General features: G+C 40.3%; 1 protein-coding gene across 1 annotated transcript in view; it reads right to left on the reverse strand.

Moving 5' to 3' along the window:
• HUWE1 (HECT, UBA and WWE domain containing E3 ubiquitin protein ligase 1) overlaps window positions 1–23182 on the reverse strand; it is a 142873-nt gene that overhangs the window by 30477 nt on the left and 89214 nt on the right. The window contains exons 29-46 of the mRNA XM_065900835.1: window positions 22694–22910; window positions 21989–22111; window positions 20977–21214; window positions 20353–20583; window positions 18942–19064; window positions 18404–18499; window positions 17566–17835; window positions 16186–16338; window positions 14557–14684; window positions 14250–14331; window positions 13392–13568; window positions 12759–12918; window positions 12111–12469; window positions 9154–9349; window positions 7574–7741; window positions 6240–6385; window positions 5760–5826; window positions 3260–3474 (exon numbers count right to left, since the gene is read on the reverse strand). Of these exons, the coding sequence (XP_065756907.1) occupies window positions 3260–3474; window positions 5760–5826; window positions 6240–6385; window positions 7574–7741; window positions 9154–9349; window positions 12111–12469; window positions 12759–12918; window positions 13392–13568; window positions 14250–14331; window positions 14557–14684; window positions 16186–16338; window positions 17566–17835; window positions 18404–18499; window positions 18942–19064; window positions 20353–20583; window positions 20977–21214; window positions 21989–22111; window positions 22694–22910 (3149 nt within the window). The remainder of the gene's footprint in view (window positions 1–3259; window positions 3475–5759; window positions 5827–6239; window positions 6386–7573; window positions 7742–9153; window positions 9350–12110; window positions 12470–12758; window positions 12919–13391; window positions 13569–14249; window positions 14332–14556; window positions 14685–16185; window positions 16339–17565; window positions 17836–18403; window positions 18500–18941; window positions 19065–20352; window positions 20584–20976; window positions 21215–21988; window positions 22112–22693; window positions 22911–23182) is intronic.

Below are 23182 nucleotides of genomic sequence, written 5' to 3' on the forward strand. Positions count from 1 at the left end.
GACATTTACTCACAAGCACAGTTACGCCATACTGTTTGCACATCAACAAGGTACATGCATACAGAACTGATCCTTGGAGTCATCCAGTCAATGATTATCAGACCCACTTTATAGACAAAAAAACCAAGACTTAAAGGTGCAAGCCAAGTGAGTAACAAATCTCGAGTTTATGCTTCCAAATTCCATTCATTTTTCACAAGCTTACACATCTTCATTAATCTGAGGCCTAAAGAATGTGGCTCGCCAAAGAACTTAAGTCAATGGCGATGATTCAAACCTTGATCCCTAATTCAGTGCTACAATTACTCCAGTTTCTAATTAAATTGTAGTATTTACTGAAACCTACAATGTGCCCAGGACCCTGGGCTAAAAATTGGCAGGGGTTGAATGAGAAACACACAGCACAGTCACAGATATGGATATGCAGAAATAGTTAATGCAGGGTTACTTAAAATATCAAAAAAGGCCCAATAACAGGGAAGGAAATTACGTCAGACTTTCCCTCCCCCTCTAAAAATGATTTCTGCCCTGATAATTCTTTATCTTAGAAAGAAACTTAGTTCTGTTGTCATTCAAGTAGATTTTGGATCAAAATGCAGGGGCGATTTTGGAACTAGATAGAGATGATGGTTGCACGACAATGAATTACGCCACTCAACTGTATACTTTAAGATACTTAGTTTTATGTGCATTTTACCTCAATTTAAAAAATGCATTGAAGGGACCTCCCTGGTGGTCAAGTGGTTAAGACTCCGAGCTCCCAATGCAGGGGGCCTGGGTTTGAGCCCTGGTCAGGGAACTAGATCCTGCATGCTGCAACCAAGAGCCCACATGCTGCAACTAAAAGAGCCCGTGTGCTGCAACAAAGACCCGGTGCAGCCAAATAAATAAATAAATATTTTAAAAAAATGCATTGAAGAATTCTAGGCTCTGGGTAATAAGATAAGGTGACCCTGTTAACTATTAGAAATAAAAATTTCCCAGTAGTGAATAAAATACAAAGTTAAAACAGTTTTCTGAAAAAAAGTGTAACATTACCAGTAAAAACTGAAAAAAAAAAAAAAAAAGCCTTGCAATTTGGGCAACTGAGTGGATTCGTGCAACCATGACTGAGTGGAAGGAATCTGGATTTGAAACCAGAGACCTGGGCTCTAATCCTAGTCTTGCTACTCTGAAGTGTGGCCTTGGGCAAGTTACTGACCTCCCTGAGCCTTCTCTTCTCTCTGTTAAGGGGAGCAATACCAACAACCTTGCAGTGCTGAGGTGAGGATTATCAATAGTATCTGTAAAGCACCTATGAGTACCCAGTACCAGTAAGTGGGTGACTTGACACATATTAAAGCAGATACTTAATAAATTTGCAATTAAGTGTCTTATTCCATAAGTATGCTATTATAACTACAACTGGCATAAATGAGTATAAGCTTTGAAATAAACGTCTAATGTATACTTAATACACATATTCCATAAAGGGCTTATATCCAGAATATATAAAGAACTCAGTAGAAAATAAGAATAAAAGACTTGGACACTTCACAAAAAAGAATATACAAATGGCCAATAAAGACAGGGAAATTTTAACCACAATGCAATAACAGTATGAACCTACTAGAATGGTTAAAATGAAAAACAGGAATACTAAGTATTGGCATGGAGGTGAAATAATCCAAACACCCATATGCTGTGCTGGTGATAATATAAATTGACACAACTGCTCTGGAAAACTTGTTATCAGTTGCTAAAGCTGAACAGACCAGCAACTCCACTCCTAGGCACATAGCAACCAACAGAAATATATGAACTTACGTATGAACGTGTGTGAGTGTGTGTGTGTATAAATACACACACAGACACGAACTTATGTATGTTCACCAAGACATCTGTATGAGAGTGACTGTAGCAGCACTACTTTTAATACTTCCAAAAGGAAAACTAGCCAACTGTCAATAAGCACTAGAATGGATAAGACTGTGTTACATTCACACAATGGAATTCTATACAGCAATGAAAATAAACTAAAACTACACACAAAGATGTAGTTGCAAACATGTTAAGCAAAAGAAGCCAGACACAGGACATACTGTAAGATTCCACTTATATAAAGCACAAACCCAATTCACGAACACAAGATAATGGTGACCTTATGGAATTTCCAAGGGGAAGGGGAGATGTGCAAAGGTGTGAGTGGGATTAGCTTTTGTGGAGTTTCTAATGTTGAATTTAGTGGTAGTCATCCAAGAAAAATTAACTGGTGAATCACTTAGGAGTTGTGTATTTTTGTATGCATTTTAAAAGCTTGCATTAAGATAAAAATAGCTTAAAAAATGGCAGCTGCTGTCATAGATTCTTTGTCTGCAACATTATTGCCCCTGTTCCATTCTCATACCCTTTACTGCTTACTAACCATAAAATAACTATGTGACCTCCAAAACAAGGTCTCCTTTATGAAAAAAACCTCCTTGGGTACCCCTTTTACATATATGGGAACATGATATGGTTTCTTAAAGTGTCCTTTCACTTGAAAAATCCAACCTGAAGATATTTCTGTATCAGGACATATAAAATATGACTTCATTCTTTCCCATGCTCTACTGATGAACATTTAGGCTTTTCTTATATTCTATTTATTACCAATACTGTTACATCAGGTGTCTTTGCACAGGTGTGAGTACATCTGGAAGATAAGCTCCAATACTGTGTACTTCATTTATTCTCCTGTCTCCTAGATACCTTTACCTAGGTGATCCACAGATACCTCTCAAATTCTATATTTTCTCTTCAAACCATTTCCTCTTCTAACAAAAGGAATAAAAAAAACAAAACAAGAAACATCTCTCGAGTCCTTGATTTCACCTTTATCCTCCAAATCCACTCTCGTCCATTTCTACTGTTAAAACATCTCTTCAACTCATTCATTTCCCCCACCAACTTCATCAAGGTCCTGTATTACCTAGACTACTATATCAGCGTCCTGACTGGTCTCTCTGACTCCAACCTTGCCTTTTGCAGTCTCTAATAAGGCAGACCAAGTGATTTTCTACAAAACAAATTAACAGACTACATCAATTCACTCCCTGCAAATGAGCCTGATGGCTCCACATCATGGAAAAAAAGGCCTAGCTCTTTAATGTGTCTTAAGAGGCCTCTGCCTCTCTCATCACTGGGTTAGCATGCACGGGCTCCTAGCAAAACATCCAACACATAGCAGGTATCCAAATGATAACAGTATAAAATATTAAGCAGAAATTAGAAATCTTACCTCTTTGATCAGCTCAGACTGGCCCACAGTATAGCTGTAGTTGGCAATCAGGGTAGCAATACCAACATAGGATCTCACCAACTCTGCCAGAAGCCGAAGAATAGTGGAGGTGGGCATTAACGGTTTGCTGCCCTTGCCTTTCTGCTTGCCTTCCTCAGACGCCCGGTCCCCTTCTTTATCTTTCTTCCCATCCCGAGACTCCTCCGGAGTTGAAGCTGTTGAGAAAGAGCCAAACACTGGTTCAATTCCACACTGGAATATTGGCAAAATCAAGTCTTAGGTGGAAAGGAAACTTCAGGCCACTAGTACAAACTGAATGCCCTCCTCCTACTGCAGTGGAAAGACAGATAGCTACTATGACACAGGTCTCAGATGTGCTCTACAGATATAGTTACAACAGACAGGCTTTACCCAACTGTTCACACATCTTCCGCCATTTCCCTCCTCTTATACATTTTATGTTCCAGAAATACTGTACTAATAGTAGTTCTCCAAACATGCCTTGTATACACTTTTACCTCTTCTTCCCACATGTCTGTGTGGCACACATTTACTTAATCTAGCTAAGCTCAAAAGATGATCTCCTCTATAAATGCTTTCCTGCTTCATCCAGGCATACTGACATGCTATCATTATCATGTGCCCACTATATCTTATCCCAGCACGCCTCCATTCCAGCAGTTATCTTGTACTAAAAGCACTGCATGTCACCCTCACTAGACAAAATTCTTTAAGTGCAGGGAATGAATCTGATTCATTTTGGTGTCAACTATAGTCTGCCACATAGTGGGCAATGATGCTTCCCTTGAATGATACTACCATCACCCATACTATACACTACATATGAGCAGTAAGTCCACCAAAATGAGTTAACCAGTATTTTACTAATTATTAGCCTTTTAAGCTTATCCTCCAGGGACTAAACTGGCATTAAGTACATCTCAACTTAGATTTCAAAGATCCTTCCTGTCAAGGAGAAGGAGCTCTTGAAAGGTCTCATTAGAATTGCTTCCACATGACGTTTCTCTAATTCTTGGCAAGTAGCCAATGGGCTCTGTTGAAACTGCTAGAAAGTAAGAATCCACCATATAAATCTTGTAGCCAGAATAGTGTCACTGGCACCAAAGTTCTATAAGCTAGCATGGAAGCTACCAAAAGAAATATACGGAGAGGTTTAAAGAGTAGAACTAAAGGATGTTACCACAGCAACCACTACTGGGTTAGTTAAGTCACAGTTCCATTAACTTTATTTATTCTATATTCCCCATGTTGTACAATATATCCTTGTAGCTTATTTTATAGCTAATAGTTTGTACTTCTTAATCCTCTACCCCCTATACCATCCCTCCCCTCTTCCTTCTCCCCACTGGTAACCACTAGTTTGTTCTCTGTATCTGTTGAGTCTGCCTCTTTTGTTATATTTACTAGTTTTTAAAAGATATACACATATATTTAAAAATTTATTTTTTGGCTGCATTGGGTCTTCATTGCTGCACGCAGGTTTTCTATAGTTACGGCGAGTGGTGTCTACTCTTTGTTGTGGTGCATAGGCTTCTCATTGCGGTGGCTTCTCTTGTTGTGGAGCACGGGCTCTAGGCACGCAGGCTCAGTAGTTGCGGCGTGCAGGCTTTAGTAGTTGTGGTGTGCAAGCTCAGCAGTTGCGGCTCGCGGGCTCTAGAGTGCAAGCTCAGTAGTTGTGGTACATGGGCTTAGTTGCTCTGCGACATGTGGGATCTTCCTGGACCAGGGATCAAACCCATGTCCCCCACACTGGCAGGAGGATTCTTAACCACTGCACCACCAGCAAAGTCCTACTAGTTTATTTTTTTAGATTCCATGTATAAGTGATACCATACAGTATTTGTCTTTCTCTGTCTGACTTATTTCACTTAGCATAATGCCCTCGAAGCCCATCCATGTTGCTGAAAATTTCATTCTTTTTAATGGCAAGTTCCATTAACTTTAGCATATAATGAGGAGTGGGTGCAGGGCCAGGATGCCATATACTATGAAATGGAATAGATCCCAATAAGAAAACGTAGGCACGCGTGAAATGTTGATATAGAAAGCTGGCTTTTGGGCCCAGGGTCTTTGATTTACTTGGCTCTGGGTCATTAATGGACACTCTTTAACATCACTGTTGTGCCTATAGCACCAGCTCTCACTGGGGGAAATCAAATGGCAGTCTTCTAAAGACCCTAAAGAAAGCACTGTAATTTCTAGAGCTGGTAGCAATGGGGCCTACAGTCCTGAGCTGCTAGCTCTAAGGAGATCTGCATGTATTCCTGAATTCCTGAAGAATATAAAGACCTAATCTGGTCTCAGATAACTGGGATGGACCTTTTGTTTACAGAACACTGAGCTCACCCCCGAGAAAGTTCACTTACGCAAGTAAACGTGACAATTATGCCTGTATTCCCCTACTGTCTGCCCAGGACACTCCGTTTCTTCAAGCTGTCTTCTCAAGAAATAAGAACAAAAGAGAAAAGCAAACCATTACCTTCTCCTTGGGCTGTCCCAGATGTGGAAGTCTCAGTGGAGGCACCATCTGCAGCAAAGACCTGACTCTATGGAGGAAGAAAACTCCTGAGCCATTATTAATTTCAAAGAGAGTTGTCCCCAAATGGCAGGACTCCTTTTCAGGGTACTGGCTGTAAATGTTATAGACTCTCTTTATCTTTTAACCACCTTTTCCTTCTGTATACTATAATCCGTGGGAAGCCATCATTATAAACAGCGACTGGAAGCTTGAGGGGAAAGGGAACGGGGGAAGATGAGAATGAAAAATGAATTAAAGAAACATTTCTAATCCAAGGAGAAAAAAGAAAATCCCAGGGACAACCCGATCTTCATTTTTAGGCAACAGATAATTTATAGATACATCAAAATTAATACCTTTGAAATATCCCTGGCATAACCCTATATCCCGTAGTAGGTACTGAAAAGGGAGAAGGCAGATAGAAGGCTGGAGCTGACTTACATTAATGGAAAATCCTGGCTGTGTGTCAAAGTCACTGCTCTGACGGGTAAGTGACCGGTACTGCTGGTATACATCATCACCCATGTCTTGCAGGAGCTGGCCAACCTCTTGAGTCATACCCCCAGGTTTAGGATCAGATTTGTCTGCTAGAAAAATAAAAACAAAACTCTTTAGACTGTGCAATGTTAATGACCATCTGGTAGCCTGGTCAATTTTGCTCCAAGTTGCTACAAGTGTTTACAAGGTAATATTGCTAGGCTTTGATTTAAGAATGAGAAATGTAGAGAGAGCATGGTTGAAAGCCTCATTCTATAACTAGTTTTGTGACCACAGGCAATTTACTCTCCTCACTGTCCTTAGTTGTCACTACTAAGCTTAAATGAACATACCTGACATTTTGCCTAGTACAGTGAGAGGTCAATAAATGGTTGCTATATATAGCTAAATTATTATTATTATTATTTTGGGGGGGAGGAGGGTTTAGGAAGTGGGGTAAAGCAAGGAGCTCTATAAGGATTAGAGTGATGTATGGATGAAAAGCACTAAAGTAAAGACTCAGATTTTCTTGACTTGTTAAATGCACTGTTCATCAACTTTTGGCAATTCTGTGGGACCTATCAAATAAGTATGTCCTGAATAAAATCCAGAAGGATCTGACTGGAATGGAACTTGAGTTCCAGGCAATTCATTCATGACTTTCCCAATACTTAAAAGCAGCACCTTAACTAAGGACAAAAGATAGGGATGGTGGTCTCAGAGGTCAGGAAGCCTAGCCACACCTTCTAATATTGTTCCCAGATCTTTGGGCAACAACTATGTTTTGTTTCTGAGAGTGAAAACATTGGAGACTTCTTGGTATTCTATTTTCAACCTGCTCAACCCACTTATTATCTCCTTTTTTTTTTTTTTTGCGGTACGCGGGCCTCTCCTGTTGCGGAGCACAGGCTCCGGACACGCAGGCCCAGTGGCCATGGCCCACGGGCCCAGCCGCTCCGCGGCACGTGGGATCCTCCCGGACCGGGGCACGAACCCGTGTCCCCTGCATCAGCAGGCGGACTCTCAACCACTGCGCCACCAGGGAAGCCCTCTCCTTTTTAATCTTTGTTCATTCTTCCCTCTGTATGGGATGTACTCTCATACAAAAGATTCTGGCACTCTCCTTATCCTTATCATTCATACTGTATGACTATTAACTTCTTCAGAGAAGTGGCTATGTGTCTTATTCATCTTGATTCCCAGAGAGTGGGCAAATACTTGAGTACTCACTAAGCCATGAGTTAGCTGAAGTGACCTAAACAAAGTGCCCAGCCTCCTCAGGTGGGCTAGTTACATACCTTCCTCTGGAGCATGGTATGCAGCCAAGGCATTTAGCATGTCATAGATCACTTCCTTGATAGTATCAGGAATGACAGGCAGAGGTGAGGGCTTCAAAGGGGTTGTCTTCACCAGCTGTACAGCATTAGGGCCTTTAATTCTAAGATTCTCAAATTCATCATCTGAAGCTAAGCCAAAGTGAGACAGGGAAAAATTAGTTAATAATGAACGGGTACCTACATTTGGTTACTGATAAAGACTCAGAAGCGGGGGGCCACTTCCAAACAATGTTCAAGTAGTCTACTAGAAAATCTGGCTTTTACCTTCCCTAAATCCCACAGGATTTCATACAGCAATATCAAATAGTAAAAAAAGAGTATAGGCTTTGGAGTTGGGGACACTTGGTTTTGAAATCCAGTTCTGTTATAAGATCATGGCCAAATTATTTCAACAAACCTCAATTTTCTCATTCTTGAAAATTTGAGGATAAAAGGAGACCATACATGAGAAATGCCCAGCACAGAGCCAGGGTGGGGCTGCCAAAATAAGTAGTCCCTTTCCCAACTTTTTTTTTTTTTTTTTTGCGGTACGCGAGCCTCTCACTGTCGTGGCCTCTTCCATTGCAGAGCACAGGCTCCGGACACGCAGGCTCAGTGGCCATGGCTCACGGGCCCAGCCACTCCGCGGCATGTGGGATCTTCCCGGACCGGGGCACGAACCCGTGGTCCCCTGCATCGGCAGGTGGACTCTCAACCACTGCACCACCAGGGAAGCCCCCTTTCCCAACTTTTAATTTAAAAAACAAACCAACAAACAAAAAAACCCCCAAAGCCCCACGACCCCACAGAAAAGTTGAAACGTTAGTACAAAAAAATCCATATACTTTTCATCTAGAATCACCATTTGTCCACCCCTAAATATGTCTACCTGCATCTAAGATCAAGGATATTTTTCTACATAGCCAGAATACCATAATACCCAAGAAATTTAACACAGATACAATTATACTATCTAATATATAGTAACTGTTCTAACTTCTCCAAATCTCCTTTATCTAGATTCAGCACCCCATCAAGGTTGGTGCTTTTCTCTCATCTCCTTTTATCTAGGAGATCCTTGCATTTTCCCCTTTCACGACATTATTTTGGAAGAGTCTAGGTCAGTTTTTTTATGGAATGTCTCACAATTTGTACTTATCTAATTGTTTCCTCATAATTATAGGTCAAACATTTTTGGCAAGAATACACTGTGATTCTTCCTACTGTATCACGTAAGTCACATGTCCATTTGTCCCTCAATTATCACTCTATCTGTAAACCATTCACTGTTTACATTCATTATTGTCACATCAAGCTAAGTTATTTGAAGGCAAGGACTAGACTGAATGAGCCCTTGGAATCTCTGGCAGGAATTACCACAGGGCAAGGACCAGAGAAGCTACTGAACTACCCTTGAATTGACCCACTTGATGAACCAGCCAATGTCCCAATGCTTGCCTAAGGAGGTTTTCTAAGTTATAGGCTTCCTCACAGAAAATTTTTGGAGTTATACTAAGCCACAGACCTCAATGTCTCAAAGGCTAAGAGAAGGGTAAACTTACCAGTTCCTGAGCCTCGAGGGGCTGGAAGGGCAATGCGGATACAGCAGTTGGCCACTTCTGTGAAAATGTCTGGATTGCGGCATGCGGCTGGCCCAAGGACACGAAGGATGTAGTTGATCTCCCGAGAGCCGAGGCTGCCAGATACAACACCAGAGGTAGTGCTACCAGCTCCACTTGTAGCTGCTGAGCGAACAACCTAGTAAAGAAAGGGAGAACACTGCTGATTAAAGACCACTTTCTAAAACACAACAGCATTCAAGGAAGAGCTACCAAGGATTAAAATACCAACCAAGTTCTGCCTCAAGACAGTGGATGACAGCCTTTGATCTTTGGGAGAAAGATACACTTGGTCTTTCAAGTCCTATTCCTTCCCAATTCAAAAATGTGGCTTACAAAAAAGTTACAGCATTCAGCATACCCCCAAAATTATCAACTATTAGACTAGATGATACGTGACCTTTATATAAAATGGGTAACTTATACAGATCATTGATCATCCAGATTATGGCTCCCAAATTTAAGTGCCAGCTCCTAGCCTTCCCAAATGCCATCCCGATTTTAAACCAGAATGGTTCAAACTCTAAAAATATGTAATACTGACATCCACTTAGTGTATAAGAACAAAATTAAATGCTTTCTTTATGTTTCAAAGTCAATAATCAGTCTTGGATAATGACAGCCAGGAGATATCAAACTACTTATGGACTGTTTGCTTTGATACCACGGGGCTTAGACATTATCATGCTTTTGTTCTCATAAAATGACTTGTTAAATCATGGAAAGTATAGGAAAGTATAAAGAAAATAGTTCCACTCTATTTTCCACGATCTATTGCTTTGTGAATTATGTTCATAAAGGTAAAAATCTTTTGGACTCAATGCTTTTCTTACCAAATTTGTCATGCTCTTCAGTTTAGCCTAACAACTTCTACATCTTGCCTGCCAGGCTGCAATCGTAAAATAACTCCCATTTTTTAAATACAGAAAAGTGTAATTCCACTATGTGCCATCGTTTATTCAGTCCTCTGCTGGACATCAGATCTCTAGTCTTGATAATACAAGTAATTCTACAGTGAACATTCTTGTATATGTACTTGGCATACTTGACTTTAGTTATCAGATAAATTCTTAGCCACAGAATTTCTAGGTCAAAGGATATCTTAAACTGACAGTACCAAATTGCCCTCCAATGTGGTTGCACCAATTTCCACTCCTACCAAAAGTAAGAGTATGCCTGGTTCTTCACACCCGTACCTGCAATGGACATTATCAAGCATTTACATTTTGCTACTTGATACGTTAAACCTGCCACTGATCTTCCTTTGTTTCCCACACCCCCAAATAAAATTGCCTTTAAGCTTACAAAGTTTTCTGTCATCCAAAAAGAACCTATATTTTTTCATAGCATTTTAAAAAGTTGTATAAGCTTTAAACATGCTGTCTTTAACAGCCTTCTTTTGGTTTTGCTCATGTCAGGTGAAATCAAACAGGCTGGCTAAAGAAGAACTGTCTGAAGAATGTGAGATATATACTCATATACGCATAGAAGTATGAAGTGGCACCACCTTTCTGGCAAGCAAGCTAAAAAACAATATATACCTTTTGATCCAATTTCTAAGCATTTATAAGAAAAACGACCTTAAATGTGACAAAGCTATGCACAAAAATACAAATAGCAACACTATATATCAACGTGGGAAACGATGTTCCAAGAGAGGAAATTGAAAGTGAAGTCAGTAGCATTCACCTGATGATTGCTGAGAAAGAAGTAGGAAAGAGTTTGTAAAAGTACTGTGGAGAAAAAGCCTTATTGGTGAGATGTTAGCCCCCAACCCCTCTGCTGATGTCTTAAAGTTGATGACATAAAGGTTTTATTTTTCTAACTGCTTTGTTATTTCTTCTACCGCTTTATATGTTTCCTAAAATAAACAAATAGACCTCAGTTTTCTCATGTGCACAATGCATATTTGTAAAGAGCTTATCACAGTCATAAACATTCCAAAAATTTTACTACGGCTGACCCTTGAACAACATGGGGGTTGGGGCACCAACCCTCCATGCTGTCGAAAATCCACGAATAACTTACAGTGGCCCCCCACATCTGAGGTTCTTTAACTGTGGATTCAACCCACTGTGGATTGTGGTAGTACTATAGTGTTTACTATTGGAAAAAAATCTACATATAAGTGGAACTGTGCAATTCAAACCTGTGTTATTAAAGAGTCAACTGTACTTTTACAACCCCAAAACACAACGTTTGGAAAACAGGCTCTTGGGTGAAGTACTCCTATAAGAGAATGACCTTTAAAACATGAACTTGGTAGAGGGTATCCTAGTTCCTTATTAACAAGTTTTGGAGGACACGGGGAGTGGGAAGGGTAAGCTGGGATGAAGTGAGAGAGTGGCATGGACATATATACACTACCAAATGTAAAATAGGTAGCTAGTGGGAAGCAGCCACATAGCACAGGGAGATCAGCTCAGTGCTTTGTGACCACCTAGAGGGGTGGGATAGGGAGGGTGGGAGGGAGGGAGAGGCAAGAGGGAAGAGATATAGGGATATATGTATAGCTGATTCACTTTGTTATAAAGCAGAAACTAACACACCATTGTAAAGCAATTATACTCCAATAAAGATGTTAAAAAAAAAGTTTTGGTTCAAGAAACCTATATTGCTAGAGAGGACTTTCTAGATAAGAGCTATCACTATAGTAAATTTAAGGGTAAAAAATGTATTTTCTAGTACCTTTTAAATGTCACTCAATGGGATAATGAGTGACCTACCATACCTAAGCAAGCACCTGAGCACACAGTTGGGAAATTTTGCTGGGCAGAGCATATCATCTGTAACACCTAGCTATATACTTGATGAAGAATTGGAAGTCTATCTGCTCTGAGAGCAAGGAGAACAAGGTATTATGTAAAGCTAAACCAGCATCGGACACCAGAAAGACTCACCTTTTCCATGGTATGGCGGAGGGTGCAGGGGTCCTCAATAATGTGTCTTAAGAGAAGGGTGACCAGGGGAGTAAACCCATTGAAGCCTGAACTCTGGGTCAAATTCAAGATCATGCGGGTACTCTTCAGCTCTGCAAACATCATGGCATATTTGTGGTCTCGGGTGAGCCTCAGGCAGAGGCGAAGGGTGGCATGCAAAGTGTCTGGGTCCACAGGGACCCCTAGCATGCTCACACAGGCCCGGATTAAAACAGTCACCATATCCTCTGTCAGGCCCTGGATCAGGATCTCCCCAATTTTTGTTTCTTCCAGGCTTGTCTCCTTTTCAGTATTTGTACTGTCTAGGGCCAAGGGGGTATCTATAAATGGGAAAGTAAGTGTTCAGACAGTTAACTTGACATTTCCTCCCATCCTCTCCCTCTTAAGTAACCAGTCAAACACTTGGGTCCTATTAAGAGAAACAGACCAAATACCAATTCAAAGACCAGATGAAAAGGCACATAAAGAGGACTGTGTATCTTTAAGTCACCAAGCAATCTGATGGGTAAGAAATCACTCATGATGAAATCTGGCCAGAGTTTAAGCCATAAAGGCACACTAGCTTTGTGTAAGACACTCCTTGAAAGATTCACAACTAAAAGTACATACCATTGGCTTTATTTTCTTTACGTTTGATATCCATTTCTTTGCTTTCTTCCAATGTCTTCTCTAGTTCTTGTCCATTGCTGTTTTTAGAATTTTTATTCAGCCGTGGTACCCTCAGGAGTGTCAGCATCACTGGGCGCCGGTTCCCTGTTTCCTCATTAACCTAGGAATTCAAGCAGACAAAAACATCTCTACTGAAAAAAGAATTGTAAGGGGGGTGGGAGAGCTGGAACTCTGTAGCAAAATGCTGTAACAGGAAGGAACCTTGGCAATTTATCCCACCCCTATCATTTACAGAGAGAAAGCCTGAGGGTCCTCAGAAGGAAAGTGGCATACACAAGACCCTACAGCAAATTATAAACTTTGCAATAGAGCAGACTCCATCCCCAACCACTCCCTAATCCTTGACTGAACACTTAAAATCATTTCCGGGTGGGACAGTATCAAATTGCCACAGACTCATGGCCTAACACATGGCTGTAAGAAGACTCAGTTCTCTGAAAACTATACCCCATTTAGGAGTGGTAATACTGTTCTTATAACAGGACTGCTGGTTCAGGAAGAAGCAAACGGAAAGGCATACTCAGCACCTTCCCCTCTTTTCAACCAAGTTTATGGCATTGAGTGAGCATGTACCTGCACCATTGTAGTGAACTGGACAGTGTATCTTCTTCGGCCTGCTGTGAAACGCACACTTGTCTCTCCAGATTTCCAGGCGGAATCAATAGTGCTATTGTTGCTTGCACTGTAACTACACCAACGTCCAGAGCGGTCATCAAACCAGCGCCAGTTGTTGTTGTTGGACTGTAGGTACTAAATACAAGAACACAAAGTTTCATTGTACTTCCTTACAAGGTTGATTGTTATAAGAAATAGTAATTTCATCAGTGTTCATTGCTAAAGCTAACCCAGGAAAAAGAAATATATTGGACATTTTAAATGTTTTGCAAACCAAGAGAGAAGTTTTTATATACCTTAACCCTCGCATTCCCGAGCCTCTCCATAGGCACAAAACACTCTATAAATACCCTTATCCTGTGATGCTCTGCTTTCCTTTTGTTTCCAACTATTTTCCACAAAAGGTAAACATTTTAGATGTACTGGAACAAAACTTCTGTTTCTGGGAAGGTACTAAGATGATGTGGCGGATATAATTTTCGTATAAGGAGCACTTGCTTTTGGAGGAATCCTTGCACACTCAGTCCTTCACATAAAAGAAGAGCCACTCCTCCTCTGGAGACAGAACACTTCTTTAACATTTACTTCCAGGGTAAGTTCTTAGACCCTTTAGCCAGCAGCTCCATAAAAAAAAAAAAAATTCTAACTCCCAATTCAAAAGAAAACTCTAGCTATCAAGATCCCTCAAGAGATTTATGCCTTGATCAGAGAGCTTTACATTTTTTTGTTTATACCACTATCCCATATTCTCTTCTGGTCTATTCTTGCCTCAAGAAGCTGAGCTGTTCTGCTCACCACATACACCATATTACGTACCTTAGTCATTTGGGCTCTCCTTTTTGAGGAGATGGCTGTCTTTTCATAGAAATCAATCAGAAGCAACACTGGGGTGATCCATCTAAAACAGGAGAAATGATTTACTCTGGGCAAGCCAGAAACCTGCACAACATGGGAAAATTTATCTTGATTTCACCAGGTACCTCACAATTTTCAAACCACAAAAGGTATCCAAGATTTGGCCCGTACATGACCCAGAAAACTCCCTGATTCAAGCCCTAAGCTTGAGGGCCCAAATCCCCAGGGCAATAGAAATGAAAACAAGAGAGATTACAGGGTCACTCACTTTGGGGTCTGGACCTCCTTTTGTTCCTTGGCGGCCTGTAGGCAGGGCTGAACCACTTCCAAGAGTTTGATTAGGACATTAAGGATGCCACTAGATTCAACCACCCAAGCACAAGGTAGCTTCAACTCCTGATTGATTAATCAAAGGAAAAAAAATAAAACAAATACCAGCTTCTACTCAGTATCAAGGATTAGCATGGTATAGAACATAAGAGCGAACGCTAATAGAATTGGTTGAATTCAAATTCCATTTCCACCACTTACCAGCTATGTGGTCCGAGATTAGTTACTTAAATTCTCTAGGCCTTGGTTTCCTCAAGGGTCAAAGGGAATAATTTCTATCTCCAAGGTAATTGTGATACACTGTGCCAAAACAGTGGCTGGTACATTAGTATGTGCTTAATATGGAAACTGTTACTAGTATCATTAATATCATTAAGAACTGTTACCGACACTAGTTGAAAAGCTTCTGATTTACAGAGAACCTTTATAATCTTCCAAGGAAGATGGAATAATTAAACACAGCAACATACTTAATGGTTCCCCTTATAAGGGCTACATAAAGTGTTACTGATGTAACAGGAAATCACTGGAAGTAATTTAAATGGCCGACAATAGGTAGTCATTTAAACTAAGGGACCTCAAAAAAATGGAATAATATATACATGACGTGGGAAAATATTTGTAACATAATACTGAGAGAAAAGAATACAAAACTTTCTAAATACTCTGATCTCAACTGTTTAAATGTACAGAAAAAAAGACTAGAAGAAAAATATTAGGCTGTCATTTGTGATTTTTTAAAAAAGGGGGGCTCATGAGTGATTTCTTTATATTGTAATGTTTTGGGGGACCCCCAGCATTCAGTACTTTGCAACATTTCCCACAAGTATCTATTCACAAGTGCTATATAATAAGAATCACCACTTTTATCACAAAGGAAAGCCCTGAGACTGTAGACACACAGACTGACACATATATTGGACTTAACTCCTGAGTTGCTATAAGGGTTTACTCCATTAAATCCAGGTTTTACCATTAAACATGATAAGCTAAGAATGAAGAACCACTTGTTCAAGGTTAGGTGCCTCCTAATTCCTATGATGGCTGGAACAAGAACATGTCCTGGCCAAGCCATGCTTTACCTCAAATAATCTGCTGACTGACCAGGTAGGAAAGAAGAGTCAGATTCTATCTGACACCTATTACCAAATTTCCACATCCTACCCCATTCTTTGGCTGCTTGTTAGTTTTCCTCAGAGAAGCCAAAAATATTCCACAACTTAACTGCTAATAGTCATTCTAAGTACCGTCTTATAATTACACCCCATCCCCCAATCCTCTAAGACCCAATTCCATTAACATTTGTTCTGAGAAGCCCTTCTCTCATTATCCAGAAGTGATGCATACTGCCCCCCCCGAACTCAGATAAAACTGTTTATGCCATTCATGTGGCATAGAATGCTGTATTTTGTACTTAATTGTGTACATTACAGTCTATTAGAAGCTGTAGGCTATGAAATGCAGACATGTCCTACATTTCTCTCTACCTTCTTCAATGTCTCAAATGGTAAGTGTTTGATGATTCTTTGATGAATGAATCACAAGGACCAAAAGGTCTAAATCTTACCTCAAAAAGCAGTGTTAAAAGCAAGATTCTAGTAGCCAAATTGGAGGCCTGGGGCAGGGTGGCCATCTGACTGATCCACTCTGACACAGTTTTTGTGTCACTTGTTGTCAGGGGAAGAGCGGCTTTGATCAATACATCAGCAGCTTCCCACACCTACGAAAGCAGAAAAGTGGCCAAGTCAAAAACTGTAGATTGAGTATGATGAGGTATGTCAAAACATTCTTAACCTTGTAAAATACTCCCTCCACCTCTAATACATTCACTGAAGGAGGGGGGTAAATATTAACATATTTACTATAGGGTGTCTGTATCAAAAGATGTATGCTACTAAAGAAGCGCCTCTAAAAAATTATTTTCTTAGGCTAGATTACAAGAAGTCCAAATTAGAAGTTAAAGAAAATGAATATTTAAAAAAATTTTCTGGTGCATATATAGAGTCAATCCCACAAAGGTTCTACCAACTTAAAATCTTTCACTACACCCGCCCCAGAATTATCATTAAAAACAGAAAACAAAAATCCCAGTTAGAAACATTGGTCTTGCTTTAGTATGCATGTTAAAAATTTCTTGTAATGAATTTTATGTAATTGCTCTTGTCTATTAAGGTTTTAGTTTGCTTAGAATCACTTCTATAAGCTCTTAATATAGATTAAAGATAACTAAACATTGGTCATATCTTGCGGGGGGAAGAAAAAAGGTTTATTCAGTTTGCCTTTTACTCTTGTGATGTTTCCATACACTAAAGCTATGTTTACATACAACACTTACTTTCTTCCTCTGTCTCTAAACTTAAAAAAATATATAAAACAAGATTCCAATGATTTAAATATATAAATCATAAAAAATAGTAAAGGAAATAAAACCAAAATGCTAACTGGCTATGTGGGAATTTAGGGTAATTTATTTCTTATTCTACTTCAACAACTAGCATACATTAATTTCATAATGAGGAAAAACACTGCTTAAAAAAAGACAATAGGTCACAACTACTCATTAGGATGGGGACTCATCTGTCAAAATGGTTGTTGCATAGGAGGAGAGGGAAAAACATTTATTTAGGCCAGGGGGCCTAACTTGGCTCAAGAGTGAGAGACATTTTTGACATTTTAGATGAATCTAAGAAGAGATACCTAGAAAAAGAGAGCTTTGTTTTTTTCTTTCAAAGATATTTTGTGTGTGAAGCAGTTAATTCATGTTTTGCAGGAAAACACTCAAGAAAGAGCTAGATTACTAGATCTACAGAATTCAAAGGAAGAATACATCCATATCAGATAAAATGCAAAGATACTGATTAAAAAAATAAAAAAAGAAACCAGGTTTTGATAGATGGCAGGAAAACCATTTTACATACTCCCCTCTTCTGGCCCCTGGAGAACTTACCTGATTGACTACTTGCTTCAGAATCATGTCTCGATAGTCTGCTCCATTACGTTTGATTGCTGTCATGATCAGATCACACACCCGGTACACTGTGTCTGGGAGCTCATCAAGAAGGTGAAAGCAGCCTGGCAACATGGTATCTGTGAAAGTGTGGAGTTCATCTTGCTCCAATGGATCAGCATCCTGGAACTTCTCTAGACATTTAGCCTCTTCCTCTTCCTGCTTTTCCCGAGCTTTCCGTTCCTCCTCCTCCTTCCGGCAAGCAACTTCCTGGAGGCAGGGAAGGAAGAAAGTGAGAAGACTCTAAAAATGTTTCTGCCCTACCATATGAATATTCTCTACCTTCTCCTCAAGCAGGTGATACATTCGTTAGAGTGTGGCAATGAGTATGAGGGCAGCCACACAGGCTAAGGCAAGACAGGGGAAGGACACCTCCAATCCTCAAAGCACTGGCAACTTATGTGCATCATCCTACATCACCCCCCACAAATAGCATTTGTAGACATTGTGCTGCATTCTCTGCAGGTATGGTAAACTGAAGTAATTATTACCTAGATTCCTAGGTAATAAAGACAGCCAAGTTTGGCCTAATGGGTACTACCAAGGACATTTTGGGCCTCTTATTTGACAATAAATATTAATGCTTCATCTGTTTCACTTAAAGCTTCAGGTCAATGTAATGTAGATTAGTGATGGCAAGGTTGGGATGAATGAGTATTCACACATGTCTTTGTTTACACTTTAATTCGACCAATTACTCTGCAGTAGTAGCAGAATGTTCATAGAAATACTAAGATTAATGTGTCAGACCCTCTTGGAAGCCCCGTTTCCTAGTTACCTCAGGTGACTCTGCCCTTTGATCCATTGGGATATCCTGTCCCAGAGACATGGCAATTGCTCTCATCATCTGGTCCTCTTCAGACATACTCAGATCCTAAAGAGCAACAACAGAAATTCCAGCAACTACACACACAACTCGTAAGGAACCAGACATCCTGTGTTTAAGCTTTAGAGAGGAAGAGAAGGGGCTCTGAATGCTGCTCTCTAGAGTCAAACTCAATTAGGCTTACCTGGTCACTTACGAGAACGAGAGGGAAAAATCACAACAAAATTAAATATAGGAAAGGAGCTTCAATGTGACCACCTATTTGGCATCTCACAAAAGAGAGCCTTCCTATTACTTTCTGATTATGCATAATTTAAGAGTTCCTCTGCAAAGTCCAGTAATTTGCATGACTAGGAGACAGAAAGCTTCTGCTCCTTATATTCTAGAGCTATAAGAGTTAGCATATAAAGAAAATTTCGGCATGGAGAAGTAAAGCACATCAGCAGCCAAACCAATGCCATGAAAGATTAGAGCCCCTGAGCCAACTCACCCGAACAACTCCTCCCATGATCGGGGGAGGGTGGGTTAGAAGGTACTCTGTGGCCTGCTCCATGGTGCTGGTGTTCAACAGGGCCTCCATGGCATGTTCCCTTGTGAAGCCCATGTCCATGAGCTACAAAAAGAAGGCAGGATCTCAGAACCATGGTAAAAGAGAAATCCAAATGCATTTTAAAAAGAAAGGGATCCTTTTAAGATGTAAACAAGTTTTCCTAACTTCATATGAACTGAGAACATTTATAAGGTAAGGCAGTTAGATAACGTGAATGATCCTTTCTGCCTGGTGCCTCCATACTATTTACACAGAGCTACACATTGAGGCAAGGAGCCAAGGTGATTCTCAGTTCCATCCTTTAAGAAAATTCACCTAGATGGTTATTATCATTAGGAAGATTATTCTAATTCAAAGACTGAGACTCACACACAGAAGCAAAACTTGGTCCCACTTTTCTTGAAGACAAACTGGCAACAGAACAAGAGCCTGAAAAACTGACCCAGGAAATCTACAACTAGGAAATAATCATGAGATGCATAGAAAATTTTGCAGAAAAAGAAACTATACATCACAGCTTTACAACATCAAATAATAAGAAAATCAACATATCCAGCAATAAAAGAATGATTAAGAAGTAAAAAAGACCCATGTTCTTAACGACAGCAGTATAAGCTTATGTACTGTATGATGTTACTATGTAAAAACTAGGCATAGAACTAAGTGATGAAAAAAAGGACATGACTATTCTGTGTGGTGATATTAAGAATGCCTTTAAAATGTATTTTGCTATATTTCTAACTTTTCTTTAAGTGAGCACTTTTAACTATTATAATAAAAAAAGTTGCATGTACATATAGAAGACATGTTTGAACAGGACTCTAGATATAAAGAGAACACATATACATACACACAAATTGCAAGGAGTATGCTAAATGCTGTTTGAGACTGAAATGTTGAGGATCTAAGTGCACCCCCCCCCCCACTTCTAGCCTCCAATATTTTAAAATTTAAAAATGAAAACAAAAGTTTTGTAGGTGACTAAGGTTTCCGAAAGCTCTTGATGGAAAATAAATTTGGGCCACAATATCCCTTCTCTTTATAGATTAATGAGAAAGTAGCTGAGGACAGTTTGCCTCCAAAGAACATGGCAACCACAGCCTACTGAGAATATGTAAAAGACTTCCAATACTAAACAATATGCTTGGAAGGACACAAATCTTTTACCTATTAGGAGTACTGAAACTATTCTCCAGCTTTCTCAAGAGAAAAAAATAAAGAGTAAAAGAGGGAACAAATTTAAACCTATCCTCTAACAGGACCAGGCATTAAGAAACTTAGAAACCCCACAAGCAGTAGTATACTCTCTAGTGCAAAGTCTTGATCCTGGAGTGTGAGGCCAGAACCCCACCTGTTGTAGTTGTTGCTGGTTGACTTGAGGTTCCCGGCGGGAGCCACCTTCCTCTTGTCCTGTATCCTCTTCTCCTCGAGACCCCTCCTTCTCTTTGCTCAGTCTCTCTCGAATGACAGGTTCTCCTCGGAGGATGTGGCACAGGATGGCCAGCATGGACTCAGCCATTCGCCCACCATACACCTTCAAGGGTTTCCGGTTCCACAGGTTCTTGATGCAAGTAAAGGCTGCCTGTAAGTCATTTGAAAGGCTGTGTAAAGATCATTTTGTCTCAATTCAAAACCCCAGGAAGAATAAGTCAAAGACTTATGAGACGGTCCTTCCACAGTCAGTGCCAATAACAAAATCTTAGGCAGTACTGAGGTTGGGGGGGCCCAAGGAAGTACAGAGAAGGGGCATTTAACCCAACCTGGAAGTACCAATCTGAAGTTTACAGTTCAAATGTTTACACCACAGAAAATTATCAAGTGGTCTCTATCCCATTCTGCAAGGCAGCCCTATCTGGGAGTAGGAGCCAGTGTTTCTCTACCAATCGAGTTATTTCACTAAGGAGGACAAAACAGAGTGGGAGCTACCCAGTTGGCATGAGAAATTGCTCTTGGTTTTAGAATGCTGACTACTCACTTTCTGAGTTACCACAAGGAAGCGGAGGGCACTGAATTGTGGAAAGTTCTGAACACCTCCAGGCAATTTGGCAGGCAGTGAATGTGGAGATTCAAGCACCGTGGTGGGATTCACCATCTTTTCCACCAGCATTAGCCAGGCATCTAGGAATTCTCCTGTGCCATCAGGTAAGTCTGAATGTTCTAATCCCTCTGCAACAGGAACTTTGCCTCCCATGGACAGAGCCCAATTGAATGTTCTAAATTCAAATAAGAGAAAGTATAGAGATAGAATATTAGTATTTTAGATTGAGGACGGGGAGAGAAAGGGACACATTCGAAAGCTTCCCAGTCCCTCCTCTTGGAGCTATTGCTTCCAGTCTGTCCAACATTTATTAGCTTTACCCCTCCCCCCCCTTTTTTACTTTAAGTATAGCTGGTTTACAATGTTGCGTTAGTTTCTGGTATACAGCAATTCAGTTATATATATATATACACATATATAAACTTCTTTTTCCTTATAGGTAATTACAAGATGTTGAATACAGAGCTTTACCTTTTATTTGGGTTTTTATTCCAGCTTTATTGATATATTATTGACATATATTTGTTATACGCATATATGGCAAAATTACTACCACTTCTAGCTTTACTTTTAAAGCCAAAACAAACAAAAACCCCAAAGTGAAACTTAGCTTAGAATCTTCTGATCAAAAGAAGCAGAAAAATGATCATATTCAGAGAAACAGCAGCAAAGGACAAGTCTATTAGAAAAATATGTACCAGACATTACAAGCCAAATGAAGAAAAACAGAGACCCTTACAAACATTCCTAGGACAGGCTGAATCACACCCTCCAGGAAGATGGAGATACATACAGTTAGTTCCTGAAATGTGAAAGGGTATACCCAACAGCTGTCTCTATGTATCTCACTGTCACAGGACAGGTGGCTTAGAAAGTTGTGGGCTGCTAAGGCACACAGAAAAGACCAAACTCCAAACAATGCTTCTCTGTAAAGCAACATGATCCTTACTCAAAAAGAGCATTGTGGCCTCCAGAGCAGAGAAATTTCTGCAGCATGAGGTGGTAGGGATACTTCCTCTCATCAAACAGCATTGGGGATGTAAAACCAACTGAACAGATGAAGAATGTCAGCCTGGAAGAGGGAAAAAGCAAAAAGTTAACCTTCTCTGAGGCAGACACAGAAGCAATGGGAAATTCAAGTAAAAGTCAAATTTAATATTGCATTGGGTGACTAGTTTGGATATTAAAATTTCTAAGGCAGGGCTTCCCTGGTGGCGCAGTGGTTGAGAGTCCACCTGCCGATGCAGGGGACACGGGTTCGTGCCCTGGTCCGAGAAGATCCCACATGCCGTGGAGTGGCTGGGCCCGTGAGCCATGGCCGCTGAGCCTGTGCTCCGCAACAGGAGAGGCCACAACAGTGAGAGGCCCGTGTACCGCAAAAAAAAAAAAAAAAAAAAAAAATCTAAGGCAAAAAAGGGTGACAGTTCCCACCTACTAGTAAATACAAGGTTATTGGAATGCAGTTTGATTACAAATGCTTTTAAAATTTCTATATCTTAGACTAGTCAGAACCAAAACAAGTAGCTTAAACAGTATTTGGGGTACACATTTAAAAGTAAAACAAGGGACCTCCAAGTCCTCTAATTCAGTGGCTCACTCTACATTCAAGTGGAGAAGGAACCAGTTAGATTCTGCATCTCAAGCGGAACCTCACCTGAAGCGTGGAGTAGGTGTATATGGTGGAGGCTGCCAAGATAAGCCCTTTGTGAGGAGCTTAGTGAGAGCTGAGGCTGTTGATCGAGCAGCGGGTGTTGGTGCTGTGGTGGTGCTGGCAGCATGATGGCTCCTTCTCTGGCGGACAGGAGACCCCACACAAAGTTTAACAAGGAGTCCAAATAGCTCAGCCAGTGCTCTGCCTAATCTAGAGGAAGCTGGAACCCAAAAGTCAGAATAAGGCTGTATAGTACTTTCAGAATGGTTTCATTATAACAGACACATTACTGTTAATACATTTTAATGACTGACTACTCCCTCCCACTCAAACATTCTATGAAACACCTGGACTTGTCTCTACATATGATATCTGAAAAGGAAGCTCCACAGGGAATAAATGCCTCTTTTGAAGGCAGGAGACAGAGAAGTATGTTGGCATTCAATATATAATAAATATGAAAGACAAACAAGATAAGCACTCACACTGTTA

The sequence above is a fragment of the Phocoena phocoena genome, chromosome X (genome assembly GCF_963924675.1).
Source record: "Phocoena phocoena chromosome X, mPhoPho1.1, whole genome shotgun sequence".
NCBI lineage: Eukaryota > Metazoa > Chordata > Mammalia > Artiodactyla > Phocoenidae > Phocoena > Phocoena phocoena.